Here is a 27,478-nt window from a genome sequence, read left to right as displayed (position 1 = left end):
AAATATTTTATTATTTACTTTATTTAGGACATTATATTGAGTGAGAAGGCATCTCTTATCGTATGATTTTGGTTAAACCCATAATATTAGAAGTCTGGGAAATTCTTTCTTGGTTAGTAAAAGGAAGTAGAGCACCCTACTCTTTTTTTTTTTTTTTAACTCTGTTCCATGTAATATCTTCCCGAGTGTTGTGACTAATTTCCTTTGTTGAAAAGAAATTCATCACCAAATGAAGTGTCTCAGCCTTTGTGCATTCAAGTATTTAAACAATATCCAGAAGATATTTTGAAAAATTTATTTTTATTTTTCAGTAAATTAAGTTTTTATTAAGCATTATTAGATCATGAAGGAGGAACAAATATAAAAAGTATAAGATAAAATATTTTATCTTAAATTTCATTGGGGAAGTGTGAGTGGGTGATAAGTGACAGTGTAGGTGGAAAAACTTTAAAAAAACTAAAAAGAACTGATGTTCAGGCAGTGTATATCTTTCTATTTTATAGGTCTTTTGTGTGAAGCTTTTATTAGGTTTCTAGTCTAAGAGCAGATCTGTACAAATCTGGCATATAATAAGTGTTCATTAACTACTTTTTATAATAACTTTTTATTTTTAATATATTTCATTGATTATGCTATTACAGTTGTCCCATTTTTTTCTCCCCCTTTTCTCCCTCTGCCCTGTACCTCCCTCCCACCATCATTCCCCCACCTTAGTTTATGTCCATGGGTCATACATAGAAATTCTTTGGCTTCTCCATTTCCCATACTATTCTTAACCTACCCCTGTCAATTTTGTACGTACCATTTATGCTTCTTATTCCCTGTAACTTTTCCCCCATCCTCCCCTCCCCTTTGCTGCTGATAACCCTCTACGTGATCTCTATTTCTGTGAATCTGTTCCTGTTCTGGTTGTTTGCTTAGTTAATTTTTGGTTTTTTAGGTTCAGTTGTTGATAGTTGGGAGTTATCATTTTACTGTTCATATTTTGATCTTCTTTTTCTTAGGTAAGTCCCTTGAACATTTCATATAATAAGGGTTTGGTGATGATGAACTCCTTTAACTTGACCTTGTCTGGGAAGCACTGTATCTGCCCTTCCATTCTAAATGATAACTTTGCTGGATAGAGTAATCTTGGATATAGGTCCTTGCCTTTCATTACTTCGAATACTTCTTTCCAGCCCCTTCTTGCCTGCAAGGTTTCTTTTGAAAAATCAGCTGATAGCCTTATGGGAACTCCTTTGTAGGTAACTGTCTCCTTTTCTCTTGCTGCTCTTAAGATTCTCTCCTTACCTTTCATCTTGAGTAATGTAATTATGATGTGCCTTGGTGTGTGCTTCCTTGAGTCCAATTTCTTTGGCTCTGAGCTTCCTGGACTTCTTGGAAGTCTATTCCCTTTGCCAGATTGGGGAAATTTTCCTTCATTATTTGTTCAAATAAGTTTTCAATTTCTTGCTCTTCCTCTTTTCCTTCTGGCATCCCAATGATTTGAATGTTGGAATGTTTAAAGATGTCCTGGAGGTTCCTAAGCCTCTCTTCATTTTTCTGAATTCTTGTTTCTTCATTCTGTTCCAATTGGATGTTTATTTCTTCCTTCTTGTCCAAACTGTTGATTTGAGTCCCGGTTTTCTCCCCTTCACTCTTGGTTCCCTGTACATTTTCCTTTATTTCACTTTTCATAGCCTTCATTTTTTTCCTCTATTTTGCAACCATACTCTACCAATTCTGTGAGTATCCTGATTACCAGTGTTTTGAACTGTGCATCTGATAAGTTGGGTATCTCTTCATTCATTTCTTAGTTGTATTTTTTCTGGAGCTTTGATCTGTTCTTTCATTTGGGTCATATTTCTTTGTCTAAGCACATCTGTTATGTAGTAAAGGGCGAAGCCTTACGTATTCACCAGGGCGGAGCAACCATATTGCTGTGCTATGGTCCTGTGTGTGGGGGAGGGGTCCAAGAGGGAACAAGTGTTCCCAAGAGGGAACACTTACTCAGCTCTCTGCTGGCTTTCAATCACTTCCTCCACTACCCACAAACAAATTGGGCCCTTCTTGTTCTGATTGCTGGGTGGTTGGTTTTGTGTACATTCTAGGACCTGGTGAGTTTCTCCAGTGAACTTTCCTGTGTGGCTGGGAGTTTCTCCCGCCGCATTATCTGCCATAGGTTTTTTCAGTCAGAGGTTTTGAAGCTTTATTTTTCTGCACTGGAACCCTGGGTTGTGTGATCTATCTGGCTCCCCAGTTGTTCCTTCCAGTTTATCTGCATGCAAATGTGGGACCACCTGCTCTGCCAGGGGCTGCCTCACCCACCCTGGTCCTATAGCTGTCTGTCTGGGCCCCTCCTACCAGTCTGGATGAATGTTTCTTCTTTAACTTCTTGATTGTCAGACTTCCATACAGTTTGATTTTCCAGCAGTTGGTTATTTTTTGTTTTTCAATTTGTTGTTGTCTTTCTTTTGGTTGTACAAGAAGGCAAAGTGTATCTACCTATGCCTCCATCTTGGCTGGAAGTCTGCTTTTTATATAATGTTGAGGAAGACTAGAAATTGTGGTCATCTTTTGAATACCCTAATGAAGGTTATACAATATAATCATCTGTGGAACCTAAAAGATATACAGATGTCTAGGCTCTATCCCCAGAAACTGATTGATTAGACCTAGGATTGAGCCCCATGAAGGATTACAATGGAAATTCCCCATGGACAGCCCCTGCACAGAGAAATACCAAGTTTACTATGGTTCTCGATTCATGGAGAAGAATTACTTTTTAGTTTTAAATTTCTCATTTCTGTATTTCATTTTAAGATTGTTCTGGGGTTTTAGTTACATGGATTATTGATAAAGACATTTGTATTACCTCTACCATACATCATTGCAATCGAAGAATAGTGCTTATTCACACAAAAAGCTTAAAGAGTTGTGTCTGTGGTCCAAATAGCTCTATCCTGATTGGTCAGAATGAAACCACTCTGGCTAGTTGGTGAAGACGAGAATGAGGATACAGTAGCATGGCTCTGATTGGACAAGGAAAGTCATAATACTATTGGTTAAAATAGATACAAGGCTGATTCTGCCAGCAGCCAGGCGTTTCAATGCAGGCTTCTTTCTCCTTAAAGTGCAACTTGTGGGAGAGGCCCCTGTTTTTAAATTTCAGCCTAATTAGTCACCGGGAGCCCTTCTCATCAGGTACCTTCATTCTCAGGCTTGACATATGAAATTTGACTATAGCTGCCTGATTGATTGCTCTTCAGGATTGCTGTACCAATCACATTACCTCAAGCACCGGATTGTGTTCTTATATCGTCACATTCTCTCCAACATTTGGCATTATCCAGCTTTTTAACTCCGCCAGTCTAATGTGTATATAGTGAGATCTCATTATTGTTTTAATTTGCATTTTCTCTGATTATTAATGATTTTAAGCATCTCTACACAGTGCTTGTTAGCTTTAGAGTTTTCTCCTCTATGTTACTATTCATATCCTTGGACCATTTTTCTGCTGGGTTGACATTTTCTCTTGGTTGATATGCAGAAATTTATTACATATCCTAGAAAGAGTAATCCCTGGTTGTTTCAGATATTGCAAATATCTTCTGTTCTATTATTTAGTAACTTTGTTCTTGGTTTCTTTAAACAGAAATCTTTTATTTAATAAAATTATTCTACTTTTTGGCCGCCATTGGAAAAAAAGAGCTGTGTCCTACAAATAACTTAGGCAAATTCAACCCTTAGCACTTAGCAGATGAACTGAAATACTTTCTCCTACTATTCAGGTCTCAAGCAGAAGTCAGTTATTTCATTTAGTATTGTCTAAAGATAATGGTTATCTGTTCCAGAGTTAGAAGAAAAACCATATTGGACTTATTAAGAAATGTACCCTAGAACTGAAGAGCAATTTAAGGAATTTTCAAGACTAATATTGCAAATTCACCATATTGTCAAAAGTAAAAGTTATCAAATATAATCATTTATCATCTGGTGCTTTTTTTTCATCCTTTTTTTTTTCTTTTTAGAGATTAAGAAGCCACCAGTGGCACCCAAGCCAAAGTTTGTGGTGGCTAATAACAAGCCAACTCCACCTCCTGTTGCACCCAAGCCTGATGTTGTGATTTCCAGTGTTCTGCAGTCAACAAAGAAAACCAAACCAGCAATAGCCCCGAAACCAAAAGTTCTGAAGAGCTCGCCTCTTTGTGACATCGGGCAGTCACCATCAAGAAAAATCATAGTGAATCAGGAAGAACCTAAACAGGGATTACCCGAAAGCACTGACAACTCTACTTGCACAAACGTAGAGCATCAGAGCAGTGGTTGTACTTTACCAATGTGTTCCTGCAGTTCTGAGTGTATCCATAAGGTTGGGAATAGAGAGAATTTGTGTGTAAAGGGGCTTGTCTTAGAGCCCGTAGAAATGCCTGAACATTTAGAAAATAGTCCAGTCGATGAGTCCTCTTCAGCTGTAACAGCAAAGAGTAGAAGTGATTCTAATGGTGAAATGGTCAAGAGCCAGAGTGCCGTTGTTTTAAAGGCTAGCATCCTGGAAGAGAAGCTTAAAGATGTTTTAACACAACGAACGTCACCTTTTGTTTCCTCACAGAAGCACAGATCCACAGACAGCCAAGAAATGAATGAGGGCTGTTATTCCAACAGACAGTTCAGAATTAAATTTGCAGACTTGTCGCCTTCCCTGTCCAGCTTTGAAAAGGTTCCTGATCATCACTGCCACCTACAGCTTCCCATCGATGAATTTCAAAGTCTTGAAACTGGCCAGGGCGGCACTGATAAAAGCAGTATTTGCTTTCCTTCACCTGAACAAGAAGTTCTGGCAAATGGTAAAAGGAGCGCTTTTTTATCTTCAGATGGAGATAGTAAGAAATCAGAAGTCAAAGACCTTGGTCCCTTGGAAATTCACCTAGTACCATGTACTACAAAATTTCCAACTCCCAAGCCCAGAAAGGCACGGGCTGCACGCCTGTTACGTCAAAAGCACATAGACGCTCCTAGTGAAAGTACTGAAGAACCAGGGAATTTAGACAGTAACTCTTCTTGTCTTTTTGAAGATAGTTTGAGAAACAATAAGATCGATGTTATTTATCAGAATGTTTTGTGTAATCAGGAACAGGTTGGCAAAGTGAAACCAGAAAATAAAAGTGAATTGGATGTGGACTCCAACAGTAACGAACAGAATTCAGTTGATTCCCAGAAAGCCGTGTGTCATGAAACATCTTCCTCTGAAACAATGACACCTCCTTCAGGTACAGACTCTAATTTGAGTTCGGACAGTAAGTTAGTAGATGGTTCTAGTATGTCACCTGCTGTGGACGAAGGGACCAGTTTTATAAGATGCAGTACTCTATCTATGAGTCTGCCTAAACAGCTGAAATTAGCTTGCAACAAACCTTTGCCCCCTACCTGTAACCTAGGATTGTCTGTCCCTCAGGTGCAAAAGGAATCTATAATAAAAGATGGAAGTTCCTCAAGAATTGTCCCCAAAAAACCTCAAAGACACAGCCTGCCTGCTGCAGGAGTGCTTAAAAAGGCTGCCTCAGAGGAACTTGTGGACAAAAGTTCTTATCCCTCAAATGAAGAAACAAATTCAGACAAGGGTCCAGAAGGAAACCACGTTCGACAGTTGTGTACCCCAAACCATGGTGTGTTGTCCTCCTTTGATATGCCTAAACGGACTTCAGAGAAGCCAGTGTGGAAATTACCTCATCCTATTCTACCCTTTTCAGGGAACCCAGAATCCTTAAAGTCTATCACCATATCCTCAAATAGTGAGCCTTCCACTGCCCTGACCAAGCCTAGAGCAAAATCACTGTCTGCTATGGATACGGAAAGGTGCACTAAGCCTTGCAAAGACTCTCAAAAGAAAATCTCTTTAAAGAAGTTGCTCAACATGAAGCTGTCCATCTGTTTCACGAAGACTGACTTCCAGAAATTTTGGTCCAGGAGTAGCCAACTTGAAGATACAACCGCTGGCAGCCTCTCAGGTGGAGAGGGAAAAGTGATTGAAAATGATTGGCATGGCTTGTTAGTAGAAGAGAAGAGAAATAAGCCCATCAAAGCACATTCTGCAGATAACTACAGCCTTGAATCCCAAAAGAAGAGGAAGAAGTCTCGGGGTCAGACCAGTACTACTAATGGACCAAGGGCTGAGTCTTTGGATGATCAAATACTCTCTAGGGAGGCAGCATCTCAGGCACCTTGCAAATCTGATGCAAGTGGCTGTGCACCAGAGTATGAAAACATACGCCATTATGAGGAAATACCGGAGTATGAGAACTTGCCATTTGTTATGGCTGGAGGGAAATCACCAGAGTTGGAAAGGCAGAACTCCGGCAGCATGGAGGACGCTGATACAAATGTATATGAGGTAGAAGAGCCATATGAAGCTCCAGGTGGCCAGCTGCAACTTGGACTGAGACATCAGCATTCCAGGTAACACTTAGGTGCCAGATATGTACTGCATCACTGCACTGTTACATGCATCACTGAAATTAATCTTCCACAACCGTGTATGATAGGTAAAATCTCAAACATGAGATTTTAAAAACCACTTGGTGAGAAAGTGGATTAGTTACCTATATATTAAATCATTCCAAAGTGCAGCCTCCTATATCATATAGTCAGAATGGGTATTTGCAAGCATGAAATAGTTGACGTTGGTAGCTGATTCAAAGAATTTGAACCAGTAGTAGTAGAAACATGTAAAAGGACTGTACCAGAGAGGTCCCAGGGCCTCCAAGGCCCAACTTAGAAGATATAGCTGGAGCTAATGGGAAGACATTGGCCAACTGAGTGAGCTTTATTTGCTAGGTGTAAAACATCTGGCTATTGAAATATGTGCATTTATTTACGGTGTCCTTGGTCAGGTGAAACCTCTAAATTTGCAAAAGTTACTACTCCTTGAGGAGTTATTTTACTTGTTGAAGTCTATTAACTTCAGATGGATATAGGAAAAATGCAGGAAACACATTAATTACTCTCCTTTCTCACTTTTGTATAGGTACTTTCTACCTTTAGTATACCTATTCCATTTGTCTCATTGAAACCTTGCCCATCCCTGATGGTCTAGCTCAGCAATGATTGGCTTCAGAAAGCTGGTACAGTTACTTAGTAGGAAATATTTACTTCCTATTCTGACTTCCTGGTTATGTTCTGCTGTCCTGACAGCCCTTCTCTCAGTCTGTCTTGATTACTTACTAGTGTGTCTGATATTCTGTATTTGGTTTTAAGCTCCAGGAAGAAGTCTGGTCATATCTTCTTGGACTCCTACCGGAGTCCAAGCAAGGGGCTTAATAAGGATCAGTAGATGTTGGTTGGATACATGAGAGAATGAATGAAAAAGAGGCAAAGGAAGCAACCACTGCAGCTGCTCCCTTCTCTCTCCACAGTCAAAGGGAGCCTTTGCATTGTATTTTAAAGTGTTGGTTTTGTATCTGACACAAAGCTCATAGGCCCTTTTGGAAGTCGTCATCGTCTTCTTAGGTCACTAACTTCAAGCTTCTGAATACTCAGTCTCAAAATGGGACTTTTGTAGAAATATTAACATATGTGGCACATACTAAGGCCTAAAAAAAGGATTATTGAGCGAATGAATAAAATTATCTAATGAAATCTTAGTGCACCAAGTAAAATAAATTGTTCTTTCAGATGTCCTAACATTTTTCTTCACTCACAATCCTTTTTGCCCTTCCTTCTGTGACTCATAAAAGATGACTTACCTCCGTTGCCTAACTTCTCTTGTATCTGATGCTATTCTGAACATTAGTACCTAAACAAAAGCCTCTTCGTTGGCATAAATATTTCCATGGAGAATTAGAGTTAGCTATCCAACTTTAAAAAAAATAACTTTTCATGCTTGCCCTTCTCTCATGGAACAGTTTTGTTGGTACTATCCTTTTAACATGCTTTTGTATAGTGTGTGTGTGGTGGGAATGAATTTGTCATCTTTACGATATACTGCTCTCCTTAGCTGAGATGAATTTTTTGTCTTGAAATTGGAGTCTTGGCCCTTGGTGTAAGTTTCCTGTTGGCCTTCGTGTTTAAATCCCAAGAGTTCGTCATTTTCTGTAACACAAGCTATAAAACTTCTGGAACTTGTTCTTTGTCTGATAATGCTTCTTATGCAATTAGGAGCACTGCTGCTTGGCTGAGGAGAACCAGGTTGGAAGGGGTTAAAGTACACAGCCAGCCAGGTCAGCTGGCTGGCATCCATGAAGAAGGGTTCTTTCTGGAAGCCACAGGAAACCAAGGGCTGCTGTGAACAGGTTGCAGGCGGTCAAGTAGGGCAGTTTGATGAAGAGTGGGTGAGCTCTGCTTTTGAATTTAGCTTTCCACAGAGATTTTTCTTTAGGTCTCAAGCAGGTTGCCCAAAACAAGCTTGACACTCCTAAAATGTGCCAGCTCAATCAGCAGCTTGCAGTCATAGGACCAGACTAACAGTTTTGTCTGCAAAATTGAACCTTTTGTAAGTAGCATTGAATAGATGAGAAAGCATAATCCAAGGCTTGGTGAGGAGGACACCTGGACACCCTAAAATACAGTAAATGAGAAGTGAGCTGACAGGATCCACGTTGAAATCTTGTTCCATAGTCTGGCTGTTGAAACTGTAGACCTACTCTTTAGAGTAATTCGAAGTCCAGCATCCTAGTGTTCTAAAATTATAAGAAGAATGCAAATAAACCCTGTTTAAGACTTCTCTGCTGGAGTAATCAGAAGAGTGTCTAACAGTTTCTCAGCACTCAGGGAAGAGAGTTTGGATTTCGCCCAGGGGACTACTTTATAGGGACTCACTAGTTCTTAGGGACTCACAGAGTCTACGTATATAACCAGATTCCAGGTCAAACAGATATGTGGCAAGCTTGGGAGTAGTTGCCCTTCTTTAGAATGTAGGTTTCATGAATCCAACCACTTAGTATTTACAAATTTATAACAACACACTTACAATCTATCAGGAAATAATTATAAGCAGTCTCCAATTTCAGATAGGGTTGTGTTAGTGTAACAGTGCACGATAATTTGAAACTCGAAGTATATTTCCCAAAGAAACGGTTTTGGCAATGGTGGTAAAGGTTCCATTTTAGCCCCACATACATATTAACCATTGGTGTCCTGGCCTCCCCTTCTCTCTTCCCTGGTGAATTCTTCCTCTCAGCACTTCTTTGGCCTGAGGCTAGAGAGTTGGCCAGGGTGGGGTTGAGCACCAGGATATCTAGAGAAGCAAATCCACTAGGTCTGAGGCTGCAGGGTCTGTGGAAAGGGTGAGGTGACTGAGGAAGCAGGAGGGCCTTGGGGGCTGGGCTTGCTGCGGGGGAAGACTGTAAAGCAGTGGGAGTGATAAGGAGAAAGGACGGGCTGAGTGGTTACACTTTAGTAAGCAGTGGGTTTTCTTTCCCTCCTTTTCTCATTATTCTTGTCCTTTCCCCTACCCATTCTCCTTTGCTAATTGCATGATACTGCCAGTTGAGTTTCCGACCCCTCGGCAAGAGTGAGTAGAAGAAACTGGGGGAAGGCTGGACGGGGTAGGGAGTAGCACTGGGGAAGGAAGACCAGTCAAACCTGAAGGTGAAGGAGGGTGAAGGGGGGTTTCCAAGGCTGTAGAAGCAGGAGGTTTTAGGTGTTCCCAGTTAGATCATCGTTGGGTCACTGCTCTGGGTTCTCAAAAGCACTTTTGTTAAAAGATTGAGAGCCACTCTGGAGTATTCTGGTGTGTTTTGGGTACATTTATGAGAGCTCTCTTCCCAAAATTTTCAGTCATAATACATCTAAAACAACTAGCCAGCAATGGGCCTTTTTCTCTCACTGTGTGCAGGTGATGAGTACTCAGTTCCTACTATTATTTAAGAAGGGTAGTTTTCAATAAGGAAGTTTCAACAATAAGGGCCTTTATTAAAGAGTTATGGACAAATCAGAAATATAGTAGTGTCCAAATGTCGGGATTTCCCTGTTGAAATTGTAGCAGATTTCTTGATTCTGTAACCAAAAAAAAATTTTCCTTGGAAACATTCCAGGTTTTTCTTCTCTTGTTTTTGCTTGTTCCTACTGTAGGTAAGCACTTCAGAGAAAATGTATGGTAATTGGGTCTTCCTAGGTAACCCAGCAAGTCCTCAATTTATTTATTCCAAATATTGACCATATGCCAAGCAGTGTGTATTCAAAGGTGAAAGGGGTTGCCTACTCCCAAAGAGCTTCTGTTCAGTGAGGCGGCAGACAATTATAGCATGACATGGTTTTATTAATCCAAGCTTCATCTGAGTCATACTCCAAAAGATGACTTCCCAGAGGTGGTGACACTTGACTCAAGGCTTATAAAATGGACATGATTTGATTTGATGTTTGGAGGTCAGTTTGTAACCTTGATAAAAGCAATTTCATGGATGCTGTGGACTATGAAACCAGACTGCAAACTGAGGAGGACTGAGCAGAGAGGAAGTGGAGTCAGCAAATGTGAATTGCTGGCCCTTGAAACTTTGCTCAGAAGTCTCCATCCCTAAAGGTTCGAATTTATCTTTTGGTTTTCCTCAAGCACCAGAATTCAAGCTAAAACAAACTTCAAATTCATTTCTTTTTAACAAATTGGTATGCCCTCATCTCTGATAAAGGAAAGTACTAAGTTTTCTGTTTGTTTTTCCCACCGTTTTAAACATAGACCTGGGTTTAAAGAGCTGCCAAATGGCATTACAAGTTGTCTCAAATCCCATTATGGCATTTGTGTTATAAATCATTAGTCCTGGTCTAAAAGATAGCTCTCTTGGGTTGCATCTACCATCTGGTGGTATTGTTGAATTTTAATAATGATTAAAGGGTAAAGTAATAGCCCTACTGAGCCTTTCTATTTGTCATAACACGGATAAGATTATGCACAGTTAAGATTATGCACAGGAGGTTGGGACTCATATATCTTAATAGCAGCCCTTTCCTGTGAGTTATTTTGAGCTTCAGCTCAGGAAATATCAAAAATTTGTATGACTCTTTAATTTTGTTTATTGTGTTGGGATCATAGCCACACAGTTTTGGCAAATATGTTTATATACTTATCCCACATTTTAAACTTTGCTTAGAAGCATTCGATTTTATTTCTTGGCAATAAAGCTTTTCTTTTTTTCCTTTTTTTAAAAAAATATTTTATTTATTTATTTATTTTTAGAGAGAGGAGAAGGGAGGGAGAGAGGGAGACAAACATCAATGTGTGGCTGTCTCTCGTACACCCTCCTACTGGGGACCTGACCTGTAACCCAGGCATGTGCCCTGACTGGGAATTGAACCAGAGATCCTTTGGTTTGCAGGCACATGCTCAATCCACTGAGCCAGGGCTTCTTCTTTCCTTTTAAATAAGTATTAGTAATTAGTTAAATTGCAGTATTTTGTCCAGCTCTATTGGTTTGGTCTTATTTCCTCCCAAAATATATAAGTGATATTTTATCATCTATATCAACATTAATGAGGTAGAATGTAACTATATACTTCTGGAGGTATACTTTTAGTCAGGGTGAAAGAACAAGCATTCTACATTGTGATTGTGTGTACACACACATTAAACACATACACACATCCTGCCTTGCTTAGTAGAACTATATTGTTTTGAGATAGCTGATATTTTGCACATTTTAAGGGGAAAAGGTGGCATTACTTTTAGAGATAATTGATTTTCCATTGCTGGGTTTTTATTAAATTTTTGAATATTAAAAGTCTAAACAGTTTATAATTTAGCCAAGTTTTCATAAAATTATAACTAATTACATTAGCGAGACAGACACTGCTTTCTCATACGAGCTTTTAACCTATTTCTTAGAGAAATATTTTCATTATGAACCTTTTGAGAAATAGCAGATAGGAGGGGACCTCATTCTTTCCCTAAGCATTTTTAATTCCTATAAGGATGAGATAGGTGGAGATAATCAGGTAATCCATCAATCTGTGAATATTTTAAACCTGTAAGTAGAATGTTTGGAACTCAGAGTGCATTTTTGCAGTAGAAATAACTGTGCGTAGGAGTTAGGTTCCCAGCCAGCCCACAAGAACATATTTAGCTTCTAATATATGAAAAATAAATGGAAAGTAATAGAAAATGAGACTGTGGCAAGAATAAAACCGAGCAATAAAATTAAATAAATAGTTGTTACGATTCTTAAATGCAGGTGCATTCAAAGAGGAAAAGTTTAGTGTGTTGAGGAGAATGTTAAGGGGAAAGGGAGCAGGATGAAGACGCGTAGAAGATGAACCTTGACTCACCAGTCGTCCAGGTGGTTCGGTGGAATTCCAGATGCAGACTTGTGTTTGTCCCCAAGGGGATGAGCATGTTCTTGTTTCAGGTAGCCAAAGAAATGCCTGTGCTTGTATACTAATTTTGTAAGCTTTCCATGTTCTTGTAGACATTTTATTTATTTATTTGGCAGGCATTTCTTTTCAATGTGTCATCTGTTCCTGGCATTGCATAGATTAATTTGGTATTTAAGGAAAGTCCTTTATTTTAAAAAGTAGACATGTTCATATGAGCATAGTTATTAAAACTCTATCAGGAACAAAGAGCAGCTTGAATTGTAGTACTTTGGGTGTGGGAAGCTACAGAGAAGTGCTGACCTTTTTATTTAATGCGGAGATTAAAAGTTACGTTTGAGAATGGAATTGTCTAGTATTATTCTGGGTGGTATGGAAAATCTACTTTGGTGGCTTAGTCTGAGTCTGGTAATTGTTTGTGTTCACGGATCTCTGGAGAGCAAAAAAAAGATTTTGCAAGTAGTTTTGACATCGGGCAGAAATGATGTGTCATTGGAGCCATAAAAATTGGGTTGGCCAAATAGACTGTCAGTGCAGTCAAGCGTTATGGTGGTATTTCCAGGAAGAAGAGCTGCTTTCTGCAGTTGTCTTTCAGATTTCTCAGCCCTTGTTGTTTGCATGTATCTGTTTTAGTTCCATATACATAGTGAATTGGAGTAAGGTTGTATTTGGTGTTATCATACCCTTTTATACATAAGTAAATTGAATTATGGTGATAGTGACTTCAGGAAAAATGGACAAAGATGGAAATACAACTGTATTGGAGGTTCTGGTCTCTAATGTTCAAGGGTCTGTTTACCAGACTCTCCCATTTATCGAAGTATTTGGGTTTTTGACTCAGTAAAGGTGAAATAATAAACACTGAACAAAGAAAGTTCGTTTCTACTGAATGTCCAGATAAAAATAAAAAGGAAAACAAACACATTTAGCCTTTTTATGTTTGAAATGGTGTAACTGCCTGTTCTTTTAGTTCTTGTGAATTCCGCTGAAAATTTTATCTGGCTTAGATCATATGTCTTTTTGAAGTCAGTTTCTTGGTAACTTATTTGTAACAGTTGATATACTTTGGCATGTGTTAGTATTGTTTGAAACATTAGGAATTAAAGAATAGATTTGGGTTTTAATAAATTTAAAATAGCTTTTTTTATTATTAATCTGAAAAGCAGTTACGATTTGAATTGTTTGGCAACTAATTTCAAGTCCAGGAAGGTAGATGAAATGTGTAAAGAAAGAATAATTGGTAACTGGTTTTGTTGTTGTTTTTCCCCCCATCTTTCAGTAAGTCTTTAGATGTATGGGCAGTCACAAGAAAACAGAGATTTCCATTTAAATGAGTAGCTATTTAACTACTTAATTTTTCTTTCTAGAGCTTCACTGTTAGAAACGTGAGACTAAAGCACAGTTCAGTTCCTCTCTACGGTCCTGTTAGTTTGTGGGAAGGACTTAGGAGTGGGCAGGGAAGAATAAATAATGAGATCATTCATGAGTCCAGGTCTGATTTATTTGGTAGCAAAAATTAGGGTGAGGAAACTTAAATGGGAACCTTTTGGGTAGTTTGAAAATTTTGGAAATTCAAGTATGTCTTTTAATGGTTTTAGGTTAAACATAATGATAGAATCATTAAATTTCAGAACTAAAGGAATCATTACCAATTATCCCATCCAGCCTCCTCATTCACTGATGAAACCAAGCCCAGCAATACTTGACTTTCCCCACACCACAGTAATGGGAAATTGCAAAACCAAGGCTCCAACTTGGTGCTTCAAAATACCGCATTGCCTCTTCTAAGGCTATTGTGGAAGTATTACGGAGAAGGTCAGCAAGATTTAGAAAACTCAAGTGATCTTGAGTTGTTCCAAAAAGGTTCAGGTTTGCTTGCACCACTGCCTTTTTTTCTTGTAATAACATATTGTTACCCCTATCAGGTAAGGGGGCTGCACATAGCTGTATATGAACACAGGATTATATGACTCGATTTTTTATTTTTTTGGATTTTATTTATTTTTAGAGAGAGGGGAAGGGAGGGAAAAGGAGAAGAAGAGAAACGCTGATGTGAGAAACATCTGTTGGTTGCCTCTTGAACAGTCTTTGACTGGGACCGAACCAGCAACCAAGGCATGTGCCTTGACAGGAATCAAACCTGTGACCTTTTGCTTTCAGGACAGTGTCCAACCAGCTGAGCCACACCATTCAGGGCTGGCTCAGTTTTTTAAAACGGTGATTTCAGGCAGGGGCATATTCGAACTATGCAGAAACTTTCAGCCCCCAAAATGTCTGATCTTACTGATATGCAGTAGGGGGGTACTATTTACTCAACATTTCTGACATGCCAAGCATTAAGTTAGGAGTTCTTGCATGAGTTCTTTTGTTTCTACTATTCTATGGGATGGAAATTATCTTATTTTACAGATGAGGAAACTAAGACTTAATGAAGTTAAGTAAGTTGTCCAAGGACACACAGCTAATATGTAGATAAACTGAGTATGGAACCACGTTTTATGATCCCGAGATATTGATTTTAAAACAGAACATGTTCATTTTATGCTGAGCCATAGGGCGTTTGTTTTGCCATTATTTTATTTTTTTATATTTAATATTGGTTGAGGTCTCTGATCTTATACATAAGGGACAAAATATTACCAACCCTAATTTGTTCAAGATCTAGAGGGGAAAATACAGGAACACCTGCAGTAGTATGTATAGACATTATTGAGCATTTCAGAGGCCCTAAATCTTCTATGCAAGAAGAGCTCATTGATTGGAAAGCTTTAACGGTTAGGAAATATTTAGACGTTTCCGTGGTTGGAAACTGAACTCATCACGCCGTGTTTGCATTTGGTCAAGTTAGTGGTGGCCATTATTCAAAGCAAGTTAAAATGATTCCTGTCATTTAGCAGTTAACAAGGACATTAACGACACAGACAGGATTATGCATGTCTCATATTTCCCCATTGATTTACATGGGAGTTGCCTTTTTTTAAATCTCATTCATCCTTGTTCCTCATTTCATTCTCTGACCTCTAAAGCACTGTAGTTTAATAGTTAATTATGGTTCCCCAAAGTAAATAATTTTGTAAGGCTGAAATAACTTTTATGAAAACATATTATAAAATGTTATTTTATGAATGCCTTATTATCTTAATGAAAAAAAATGAATTTAAATGAATGGCAACATTTTTTCCCCAAAGAGGTAGGTGACATATTCTAACCTCTAGTTGAGGTTAGAGGAAGTAGGATTTCTGGAGCATTTCGAGTTAGGAAAGGGCAAGACCTGGAAAAGACCTGTAGGGAGCACATTCAGTTGGGCTGTAGGTTGAGAGAAATTCTGAGTCATTGCTGGGGCCACTGACATGGGTCTTAGTCACTGACCCTGTCCCTCAAGAGGCTTGCTGAATCTACCTCTGAGGTAAAACTGATTGAAATGCTTCTTTGTGACTTTTTAATTTGGCATCTGTATTCATCACGCCTAAGCTCAGGTGAACTTGCTAGTCTCATTTTAAGCAAATAAATGTTGTAAATCATATAATAGAAAACATTTAAATTCCTTCTGTGCGTACCCTGCTTGGCATTTTCACACTACGTGTAAAATAATTACAGTGTTAATTATAACAGGCTGCTCTAAGGCAAGCCTGGTAAGACCTCTCTACTTGGCTGTTAAAGGTAGGTATGTGTACATGAAAGTACTCAAACTGTATTTCATTTAAAATATCCTATAATTCAGACTTTTAATGAATTTGTAGTTTTTACTCCCAAGTTAATCCAAATTAAAATCAACTGAGAAAGAGCTACACAATTAGCTTCATTTTCAGGATGTTTTAGTATCAAAAAGCATGTAAGTATATGCTTCCCGTTTTTAGTATACACGTGTAGATACATGTAAGTTTTGCTGCCTACCTCACTTGTTTCGTGCTCCTTCTTTTCCCCATGTTCTATGCTAAAGCAGAGAATGAAAAAGGACAGTGGAGAGATACTGCTCTGAAGGCTTTTGTTACAGGAGCCTGCTGAAATACCATGACCTCAATCTGCCAGTTTTCTGTGACTCTGTCTTACCTGATGACAGTTGGTTTCAAAGGTGTCTGGTTTTCATGGAAACGTAGTGACATTTTAACTGCTCGAGGCAGTGTTATCAAGTGATTTTATGCCGTAGTAGCTAATCAGCTACCTCAGAGAGAGTTGGTCAGGCTAGAAGTCAGAGAAATCAAGGACAGTTCTATTCTCAAGGAATTTACAATCTGGCTTATTATTTTTGAATTGAAATTGTTATTGATACAACTCTAGATTCACATGCCGTTGTAAGAAACAGTACAGAGAAAAACTAGGTACACTTTAGCTAGTTTCCCTTAATGGTGACACTTTGTAAGATTATAGTAAAATAAAACCAGGATATTAACATTGGTATAATGTGCTGATCTTACTAAGATTTCCCCAGTTTTACTTGTACTCAGCGTGAATGTGTATTTGGTTTCATTTAATTTTATCACACATACAGGTTTGTGGATCACCATCACAGTTAAGATAGTGAATAACTCCATCATTACAAAGATTCTTTTCATTGCCGTTTTTAACCCCACCCACCTCTTAACCACCTCACTCCCCAATTCTTGGTAACCAATAATCTACTTTAAAACGTTTGTCACTTAAAAAAGTGTCACATATAATGGAATAATACAGTATATAATCCTTTGGGATTGCTTTTTTCTTTTAGCATAATCCCCTTGAGATTTATCCAAGTTGATGCACGCATGAATAGTCCTTTCCTTTATATTGCTGTAATATTCCAGTTAAAGGGTCATTTCCACTATTGGGCTCTTACAAATAAAGCTATAATGAACAGTCATGTACAGGTTTTTGTGTGAACATGTATTTTCATTTCTATGGGCCAAATGCCCAAACATACAATTGTGGTTTTGGGGATAATTGTGTTTAGTTTTATAAGCTGCCAAACTGTTTTTCAGAGCAGCTGTACCATTTTACTTTCCCACCAGCAATGAATGAGTGACCCAGTGTCTCCAGGTTCATCAGCAGTTGGTGGTCCTCACTTTTTTATTTTACCTGTTCTGTAGGTGTGTCAGCAACATCCCATTGTGGTGTAATTTGCATTTCTTTGATGGTTAATGATGTTAAACACCTTTCTTGTGCATAATTGCCATCTGTATACCCTCTACAGTGAAGTTTTGGAGGATTGTTTTTATTTTTTGCCTATTTTTCTAATGAGAATTCTTGTTTATTTGTTTTTTAGCATAACATATCTTATAATTAAGCATTATTTGGTGTCTAACTCCCTAGAGAATAAAATTCAAACTCTGTAGCTTAGTATATAAGACTTTGTTGTCTGGTCCCAGTTGGCCTTTCTCATCTCATGGTCTTTTCCACCTATAGGAGACTGACTGACTTACATTACTAAACACCCTATTCCCTCTCAAAGATTTGTGCCACTTTCTGGCATACCTTTTTTTCCCAGACAGATCATCCCTCGTCCTTCTAGGCCTAACTCAGATGTTATCTTTCATGGAAATCTTTCCTTCCAGTGTAGGAGAGGTAACAAAATACCCCTTTCTCTACCTGTCTGCTTATCACTTACCCAGTTTTATTTTTCTTTCTAATACTTCTTGTTCCTATCAGTACATTGTCTATTTTTTTATTTGCTCATCTGTCTCCCCTACTAGAATACGACCTGTATGAATGAGAAGCACTTAATATTGTTACCTTGCTTTATCCCCAGTTTCTACAATAGTGCCTCACATGTCGTAGGCACCTAGTAAATATTTATTGAAAGGCTGAATGAGGAAGTGAATTTGTGGATTCTTGCATTGCTACTCCCTTCCATAGCATATTGCCTGCCATATTCTGTTCATAATATAAGTAACATAATAAAAGCAATAAGTAACATTTACTGTGATTATATCCCAAGCAGTACTAGGCACCCCTTTCCTTGGTCTCCTGGTACACACCTCTGACCCATCATTTTATCAAAAAAGAAACAAGTCATAAAAATATAAGAGTAAATATTGTAAGAGATTATAAAGCCTTTGTTTCACTGGCCCCAGCAGATACCTGGCACAGAACAGGTGGTCCCATCTGAATAAACAGTTGTCAGGTTATGTACTGCTTTTACTTGTGTGAGCTCAGAATCCAGCTGCATTTTGAGTAAACCAGTATCCCACTGACCAGGCTTACGGAATGCACAGGAAACATCTGTTAATTTTGGAAAGCAATTACACTGATTTGGAGAATTACTGCTATTTGCTAAAACAAAGCTCCCTTGGAGAAGAGAAGTTCAGTTAAAAGGCCTCACATGTATCTGTCTTTAATGAGCTTTCCTTCCATGTTATGAACTAGTTAAGCAAGAAACATTCCATTCCTCTCATTCCAGTAGTCCTCTTATCAAACCTGCAGGACGAAGCCATGGGATCTAACTTCCACGCCAATCAAAAACAGTTTTCAAAAGTTTCCTAAGTAGTACAGATCTTCATATGCGGTTCAGAAAAACACAGACAGTTGCATCACACAAAAAACAAATTAAAGCTTTATAAAACTCTTCTTTAATAAAAGAACTGTTCCTGTGCCTTACATGTAAGACTAAAAAGAAAAAAAAAATCTGGGTAGTCTGTAGGAACTTTTCAGAATGAGCAAAAATGTACAAAGCTGTCACGAAGTCACAAGCCTGGTGGAGGGGCCTGGTACAGTTTTTATATATATATATATAAATATATATAAATAAACATATATATATATATGGGGAAATAACCAGAATGATTTAGCTACGGAAAGTGTGTTTTCCCATAAAGGATGAATTATCCATATAATTATTTCAGGATTTGAACATCTATCTTTCTGTCAAACTATATTATTTTGTACTTTTTGCTTGTCTCCAGATAAAGCATGTTATTTACCCCAAGAACATGGACTTGTTAGAATTCAGATGGGAAAGATAGATGTAAGAGTCTTATCTGAAAAAGTTATTAAATCTTTTAGAAAAACGATAACTTGAGACAACCTTTATCTTGTATTCTCACTGTACAACTGATAAAATCCCACGTCTTAGTCGTTGGAAGCCGGGGAAGATATGCTATGGATTTGCACAGATAACCTGTGAAAACTCTTTAATAAATTACATCTTTCCTCTTAATGTATTAATACTGTTTCTAATTAACAGGTACTTATTGCACATTGCCTCTGTGCTGAGCACCATGTTTGGGGAGTGTAAAAGGAACTTTTAAAATGAAAATTGGCACTGAGGCTTTAGTGAAGAATGTAAAAGATCTGAAGGGGTGAAAGTTTTCTATGATGATTAAAGAAATGGGTTTTGGTCTCATTAAAATATTCAAAATCTTTTTGTAGGGCAAAATCAAAAGACTGCAAAAATAAGGAAATAACATTAGCTCTAATAGGTTCAGGAGCTTTTTTTGGTGGTAAAATGAGTTAAGGTATGTTTTTACACCCAGTGGTTATAACTTAACTGTTAATGCTTTCACACAGTAGGTTGGGAGGAGATCTTAGTCATTTTCTTTTTTTTTTTTTTTTGAGATTTTATTTATTTATTTTTAGAGAGGGAAGGGAGGGAGAAAGAGAGAGAGAGAAACATCAATGTGCGGTTGCTGGGGGCTGTGGCCTGCAACCCAGGCATGTGCCCTGACTGGGAATTGAACCTGCGATGCTTTGGTTTGCAGCCCACGCTCAATCCACTGAGCTGCGCCAGCCAAGGCTTTAGTCATATTCTTGAACGTGGTCTTATTAGATAGACTCTTGATGGTAGTAATACTAAGTGTCATTACTTCTTATTGAGTCCTCTTACTGTTATGACACAAAGTATTTTTATATGCTCTTCTGCAGAGTAATGTCTTCTCTGCCTGCTCACTGAAATCTTGACCCTAGTAAATATTTCTGCTAATGCCACTAGGTAGATTCCATAAGTAAAATATGTGAATGTGAACAGAGGTGTTAGAGTTTATAGAAGCTCTATTTCACTATACTTACCTGATGTTAGGATAACAATAGCTATTCTTCCCTGGGTTTACCTTACAGGTTTACCTTGATGGGGATAGACAGTCTAGAGGATTAGAAGTGTGTTTATGTATAGCCTGTCTACAGGAAGTATATTGAAAGCCCATGCTATAATCCACATGCCAACCTGGTGTGATTTTTTTTTTTTTTAATTTAAGGGGAAATCCAAATGGGAATAGCAGTTTCCAGCCTCTCCTTTCCCTCACTTTTGACCTTTTCTCCCCAAGTACAGTATTAATAAAAAATAAGTGTTTATGGGAAATGCTTGAAATAATTGATTTTAGTAAACTTGGAGAAGGGTGAATGGGAATTTTCAATTCTTTGTAAGAAAGAATTTTCCATTCTTTCTTAAGTTATCTAGAACTTAAATGTGCATAAAGTGAAAAGTAAAATACTCCCTCCTTTTCCTCATTATCCCCTCCCCAGTTCAGAGAAAAGGTTTTAGAGGGGGTTTATTTGTTTGCTTTGTATTTTAGCATGGAAAGTTTTAGAGTAAATGGAAAGTTTAGGGCTAGTTAATCTCTGTCCCTACGAGGCCATTATTATCTGGGAGGCACTTGACAAAGGGAGAGGCTGTCAGCACCGCTTCCCGCTGGGCAGCAACAGTCTTCCTTCTTGTGTGTCACCTCTGTGCCCAGCACAAAGCCTGCTGCACCAGCAAAGGACAAGGTAACTCCTGCCCACATCTCAGAGGAAGGAACTGGACGCTGCTTTGTTATTCTGCCTGCTCCTTATTTCTCTCTTCTCTTTCCCTCCTTTCTTACTGTTTTCTGGAATTTTAATGTCTCCCTACCTCTCTCCTTTCCTCCTTTTTTTTTTTTTTTGGTGCCTTTAGTTAGTGGCAGATCGGTGTTTTGAAATGCTGTCAACTAGCCTCTTTGCACTTTGGTCCAGTATGAAAACCTGTATTTAAAAAAGAATATAGGTACTTTGCTTTACATTGCAGGATGAAGTTCATCTTCATTGCTTAAGTGGCACATGCTTCTTATGTCTGTCACAGGCCTTTTTAGTTGGTGTCACTCATTAGGGTTGTCATCATTATAATCCTCATTTACCAAAGAGGGATGAAGCTAGCTTGTATAAAGTTGTTTTAAAAAGTACCTTCGGATCTAGTGAGATACCTCTAAATTAGTCATTTATTTTGGTGACTGAAGTTCTTTATAAATTAGAGTCATTATCATGGTATGTATGAAACTATGATTAATCTGAGCTTTGGGATGTTACTATAAAAGTAGTAAGCTGCCCAAAACAAGCAGTGAAATGAAACATGAAAACAAGCCCAGGAGTGACCTGCTGCAAAACCATGGCTCACATGAACTCATTGCAGGAATTCTTGACTCAGACATGTACACTGTGATGAGCTGTTTCACATGACTGATAATGCAGAAGTTTCTCTCTGAAGTCATTCTTTCATATAAGTCTAGACTCTCAAGTGTCTAGAGTAATTTTTTAATGTTAGAGATCATACTCTTAATGTGTATCTATATACAAATATATATAAATAAATATATACATGTATATGCTTATGTATACATGTATATATGTATGAGGAAAAAGAAAGTGTCCATAAGCATATGAACTTTTTATGTACCAGGCATTGTTGTTACTGAGTTATTTATATTAATTGATTTAATCCTCACCAAGCCCTGTCAGGTAGGCATTATTACTATCTCCATGTTATGAGGAAACTGAGGCACAGTGCATTTAAGAGCTTACTCAATTTCATTTAGCTACTAGGACATAAGATTCAAACACAGGAAATTTTGCTCCAAAGCAAAGTTTTGCTTCTTCTGGGTGATCTACTATCCTGGGGGTCAGCAACCCTTTCCATAAAGGGTCAGCTGGTAAATATTTTGACTTTACAGGCCACGTGGTCTCTGGTGCAGCTTTTCAAATCAGCAGATACAGTGCAAAGGCAGGCACAGACAGTACATAATGAATGTGTGTAGCTGGGCTCCAATAAAATTTTATTTGTAGACATTGAGATTTGAGTTTTATGTAATTTTCTGATGCCACAAAATATTCTTGTATTTTTTTTTCACCAGTTAAAAATGTAAAACCCTTTCTTAGCTCACAGGCCTTAACAAAAAAAAAAAGAGGCAGCAGGCTAGCTTTGCCTACACATACTATCTTATTTTTTGCAAGATATTAGAATAAAGTCCATTCATTTGTTCATTCATGCAAGAGGTAGTGAGATCAGGCATCATATTAACATCTGGCATCACCAGGGGTGAGTGTGAACAAGAACAAGAACTTCCAGTTCCCCTTACTATTTGTTTACTTAATGGACCATGATGTTCTCTCTCTTTGCATGTCTGCTTTTTAAAATTTTGTCTTTATTTCCTATCTATTCCATGTACCAGGCATGTTCACATGATCTCATTTAACCTCATAGCCTGTGGTATTATCTCAACTTTACAGTTTAGGGAAATGTAAAATTAAAGAGTCTCTCCAGTTACACGTAGCCAGGTGAGTGGTGGACCCTAGATTTAAATGTGAGTTTGTCTTAGGCCGAAACCATTGCTATTTTCTTCTCTCCTCTGCTGCATTTTCTTAGATATATGTAAGACTTGATGAAGTGTTTGTGACCCCGTCCAAAGTGAATCTGTGTATCTCACTTCTTGAATGCATGTTTATTTTCACTTCTCTTCCATTTTCCCTGAGTCGAGCTTTTGAAGATGTTACCCAAGTTTGACAGCAGTGTTATGATTTTTCTTGGGTTCCCAATCAAGTAAGCTAAAACTAAACACATAGCTACTGAGCAGCATAACTTGTGGAAAGATACGCTGATGCAGGGGATTAAGAGAGGTGAAAGGCCCTGGCTGGTGTTGCTCAATGGGTTCAGTGTCAGACTGTGAAGCAAATGGTCGCCAGTTCAATTCCCAGTCTAGGGCACATGCCTGGGTGGTGGGCCAGGTCCCCAGTAGGGGGCGCACTAGAGGCAACCACACACTGATGTTTCCCTTTCTTCCTCCCTCTGTTCCTCTCTCTCTAAAAATAAATAAATTAGAAAAAAGAAAAGAGAAGAACAGTGAAAGAAACCTATGCCCTTTCCTGGTGCCCTCAACAACCTCTCAGTCATGAAAAAATGGACATTTATCGCCAGGGTACTCTGAGAAGGAAATAGGTTCCATGTGGATTTTAGGGGTTCTCAGTGACCCACAGTTGGTTCTTTTGTGGATAGTACCCAAGGAAGAGACATAAATAAGAATTATTTTTATATAGTTTTAAATAAGGAAGTGGACTTATTGAATCATGAGCAACAGTTTAACCTCCCCCTCTCCAGCTCCTCAGGGGCTCCCAAGAAGCTCACTGTCCTTTCCCCATGGCAGTGGGAAATCCCATTTACGGATCGTGGTTCCTGTTAGAAAATGGGAACACTCAAGTAAGCTTGGATGAAATAAGATCTGGACTGAAAGCAGATGTCGATTAGGTTTAACCACTGGTTTCCTTGTAATTCCCCACTATTTTATTATAATGGGGTCTGTATTTAATGTAACCTGGAATATGTCGTATTTCTGTAGCCCATAACATTAATACCTTTAACTTGAAAATGGCTTGAGTTTTTCATGGCAGAATCTATATCAAGCTAACTTTATATATCTTTCAGTATAATTTCTCACCAGTGCACCTGCTTTGTACTTAAGGATCCCAGGAAATGGCACATTCTTCAATGGTGATTTAAATTACCTCCTACCCGTGCTGTTTTTGTGGAAGGGATTCCTGCCCTAGGATTATGGGGCTGGCCAAACACATGACACTGGACAGATGAACTTGAGAGCAGGTTATCAGTGGATTTATGGTTGTTAAATATGCGAAAGAGTTTATTCTTGTATTATTATTTATTAATTATTATATTAGTTTCCCTATGAACAACTGTAAACCTACTTTTGCCCTACCCTGTACTCACAGTCCAGAGGACAAGGACATAACACGCCACACAGGGCCACACTGATGTTGCACTTGGGAACAGAGTGAACCACCAGGAACTGTGGGAGGCAGGCTTTGTAGTTTCAGGAGGGTAGGGTGCCCTCTGGTTCCCATGGGAGGATGTGATTGGCTAGTTTGAATAATTCTACCCTTTGGCAAGGAACTATAATCCTATAATGACTCAGGGCTAAGTCAGAACTGCCTCTGTAATGAAGAATGAAGTTTGGTTAGGGGACCTTACCTGAGGGGGCAGGTATGGGAGTAGGAATGGCAACTTATAGTTAGGCCATTTGGGGAATTCTTGGTTTTCCCCAGATGACAAGGCAGAACACAGATTTAGTCCTTATACCATAGTGGTTTCACACTGAGTCACAATCAACAGCATAGCATGGGTAGAGGGAATGGTCACATTTTCCAAAAGTTGCACCACTTTTTCAGTGGCTGTTAGGATTATGATGAAAAGACATCAGCAGAAGCAATATGGCATATATAACTGACACAAAAACACGTGACGACCCTGTTAGGGAAGTTAGTCAAAGAGTGAGCTGTTTCTTTTACTCTCTCACCAACCAGTGTCACTCCCCTGCTCCCTTTACTCCTGTGTAAGAACCAGGGGGAGGGATTGGGTGTGAATCCCAAATCCCGTCGTGGATGCAGGTTGCCTCTTCTGCCTTGGCCGCTTGCCAGCTCTGTTAGTAGGGACCTCTCTTACTTGGTGGACTCTCTTAACTTCTCATCAAATAGAAATGTCCCCAACCAGATCACCCTTCATATCACTTGCAAGCCGTTGCTCACATCATTTCTCCCACTTAGGATGCCTTTGTTCCACCCTTCATTTGCTGGGGTCTGTTCTCTCAGGTGCTTGTACTTTGGGTCTCTCTGACTGTCCCAGGCTTTGTGGGGTACTTATTTTTCTGGTTCAGTAGCCCTGAGTATCTTTGCACTGCCTTTAACATTTAACATACTCCTAACTTTTAGTTCTCTTATTAGAAAATAGTCCCTGCCTTTATCCTAATTACTATAGTTATTTCAGCTCTTTCTGACTTTATCAGTTTAGGAAAGTTTTACTCAGCAGGTAAAAAGAGAAGCAACCAATAGAATTTACAGTTTGAACATTATCTATAACTCATTCTATTAATGATCTTCACCCAGTCCCTAAAATAATATATGATACATAATAAGTCCTCAATAAATATTTATTGAAATAAGTGGTATAGCAGTTTTATATATATGAAAATACGTGTATGCTTGTATATATGTGTATTTGTGCAAATATGTGTGCATGTGTGTTTGTCTAAATGTGTAGTCATCCCAACGACATTATTTCTGGTGGCCTTTATTTGGTGTGATACTGCTGAGTTACATATTGCATAATGAGGAGGTAAAGGGAAGAAATGATGTTGGGTCAACCCTAACTTCATTTGACTTTTTTTTTTAAAGATTTTATTTATTTATTTTTAGAGAGGGAAGGGAGGGAGATAGAGAGAGAGAGAGAAACATCAATGTGTGGTTGCTGGGAGTTATGGCCTGCAACCCAGGCATGTACCCTGCTGGGAATCGAACCTGCGACACTGGTTTGCAGCCTGTGCTCAATCCACTGAGCTATGCCAGCCAGGGCTTCATTTGACTTTTTAAAAAAAAATTTGAACAGCTTTGCCACAATGACAAAACTGACTTGGGAACCTATATTTTATTTGGAGGTGATTTTAAGCTTACTGGAATGCTTTTCTATTTGTACTAACAAAAGTTTTTTGTCTGCATTTCTTTCTCTAATATTATTTTGTATTGGTTTCAGGTGTGCAGCATAGTGGTTAGACAATTGTATATTTCCAAAGCATTACCCTTGATATTTCCAGTACCCAGCTGGCATCATACATAGTTATCACAGTATTATTTACTATATTCCCTGTGCTGTACTTCACACCCTCAGGATTATTTTGTAATTACCAACTTGTTCTTCTTAATCCCTTCATCTCTCTTACTCAGTTTCCTAACCCTCGCCCCCTCACCTCTGGCAACCACCAGTTGGATCTCTGTGAGTTTGTTTCCATTTTGTTTGTTTTGTTCTTTAGATTCCACATATAAGTGAAATCATATGGTATTTGTCTTTCTCTGATTTATTTCACTGATCATAATACCCTCTAGGCCCATCCATGCTATTGCAAATGTTAAGACTTCATTCTTTTGTATGGCTGAGTAATACTATTTATGTATGTATATATACCACAGATTTTTAATCCACTTATCTGTGGACAGACACTTGGGTTGCTTCCATATCTTGGCTATTGTAAATAACACTGCAATGAACATAGGGGTGCATGTATTCTTTTCAGTTAGTGTTTTGGGTTTCTTTGAATAAATACCCAGGAGTGGAATTGCTGGGTTATAAGGCAGAAATGTAAATTAAAACCATAGTGAGAGCCCTGGCCAGGTAGCTCAGTTGGTTAGAGTGTCATCCCAGTACACCAAGGTTGTGGGTTTGATCCCCTGTCAGAGCACATACAAGAATTGACCAGTAAATTCATAAGTAAGTGGAACACCAAATTGATGTCTGTCTGCCTGTCTGTCTGTCTCATTCTCTCTCTCTCCCTCTCTCAAACCATGTCCCCCCCCCCCCACACACACACAATGAGATATTACCTCATACGTGACTCTGGAATGTGCAATTCCATTAGGGAGATAAAGTAACAGAGTAAAAAGTTTTTTGGTGAAACTAAATAGAAACATTTTTCTGGTGCAAATTGTGAAACAATTTTATATTGTTAGCATATTATTGTATACAATGGTAACTTTTTTCCTGATTTTTCCATGTAGTGTTCATCCTTGAAGTTCTTAGTTGTAGTTTTTTCCACTCAAGTGTGATAAATATGAAAGCAGCCAAAGGAAACACAATCAGCAAGTCATAATGAGCAGCATTTGCAAAAGAAGTATTGTAACATCCTGAGGATGAATTGGTTTTGTTCAGTTTGGGCCAGGAGTAGAAAGCAGAGGAAGAGAAAGATCATAGAAGTTCATATTTACATGTTGTGAGTTGGCAGTGAGAAAGAAACTCCTAAAGGTGAGGGTAGTGGGATGAACTCTTTAAGTTTGGGAGGAGTTACGTATTACATTCTTTGTTATGGGGCTCCGAATAAAATCACAGTCAAGAGAGGAAAAAGAAACCGTATTTGTCAACGGCAGAGAACAGGATTCCGTGATTTAAAAGCATTCTTCATTTAATGCTGCTTCTCCTCTTCCTTTCTCTGACATCCTTATTCTCCTCCCTTCA

General features: G+C 38.5%; 1 protein-coding gene across 3 annotated transcripts in view; it reads left to right on the top strand.

The window, feature by feature from the left end:
- FGD6 (FYVE, RhoGEF and PH domain containing 6) overlaps positions 1-27,478 on the top strand; it is a 112,503-nt gene that overhangs the window by 4,696 nt on the left and 80,329 nt on the right. For all 3 annotated transcript variants that reach the window (XR_004901672.1, XM_028532628.2, XM_036019426.1), the window contains exon 2: positions 4,011-6,435. Coding sequence is in view for 2 of the 3 variants with exons in the window: in XM_028532628.2 (XP_028388429.1) it covers positions 4,011-6,435 (2,425 nt within the window). In the remaining variant the exon portion in view is untranslated. The remainder of the gene's footprint in view (positions 1-4,010; positions 6,436-27,478) is intronic.

This window comes from Phyllostomus discolor, chromosome 2, assembly GCF_004126475.2.
Source record: "Phyllostomus discolor isolate MPI-MPIP mPhyDis1 chromosome 2, mPhyDis1.pri.v3, whole genome shotgun sequence".
Classification (NCBI taxonomy): Eukaryota; Metazoa; Chordata; class Mammalia; order Chiroptera; family Phyllostomidae; genus Phyllostomus; species Phyllostomus discolor.
The sequence above is the reverse complement of the archived record's forward strand: the minus strand, read 5'-3'. Positions and strand labels throughout refer to the sequence as shown.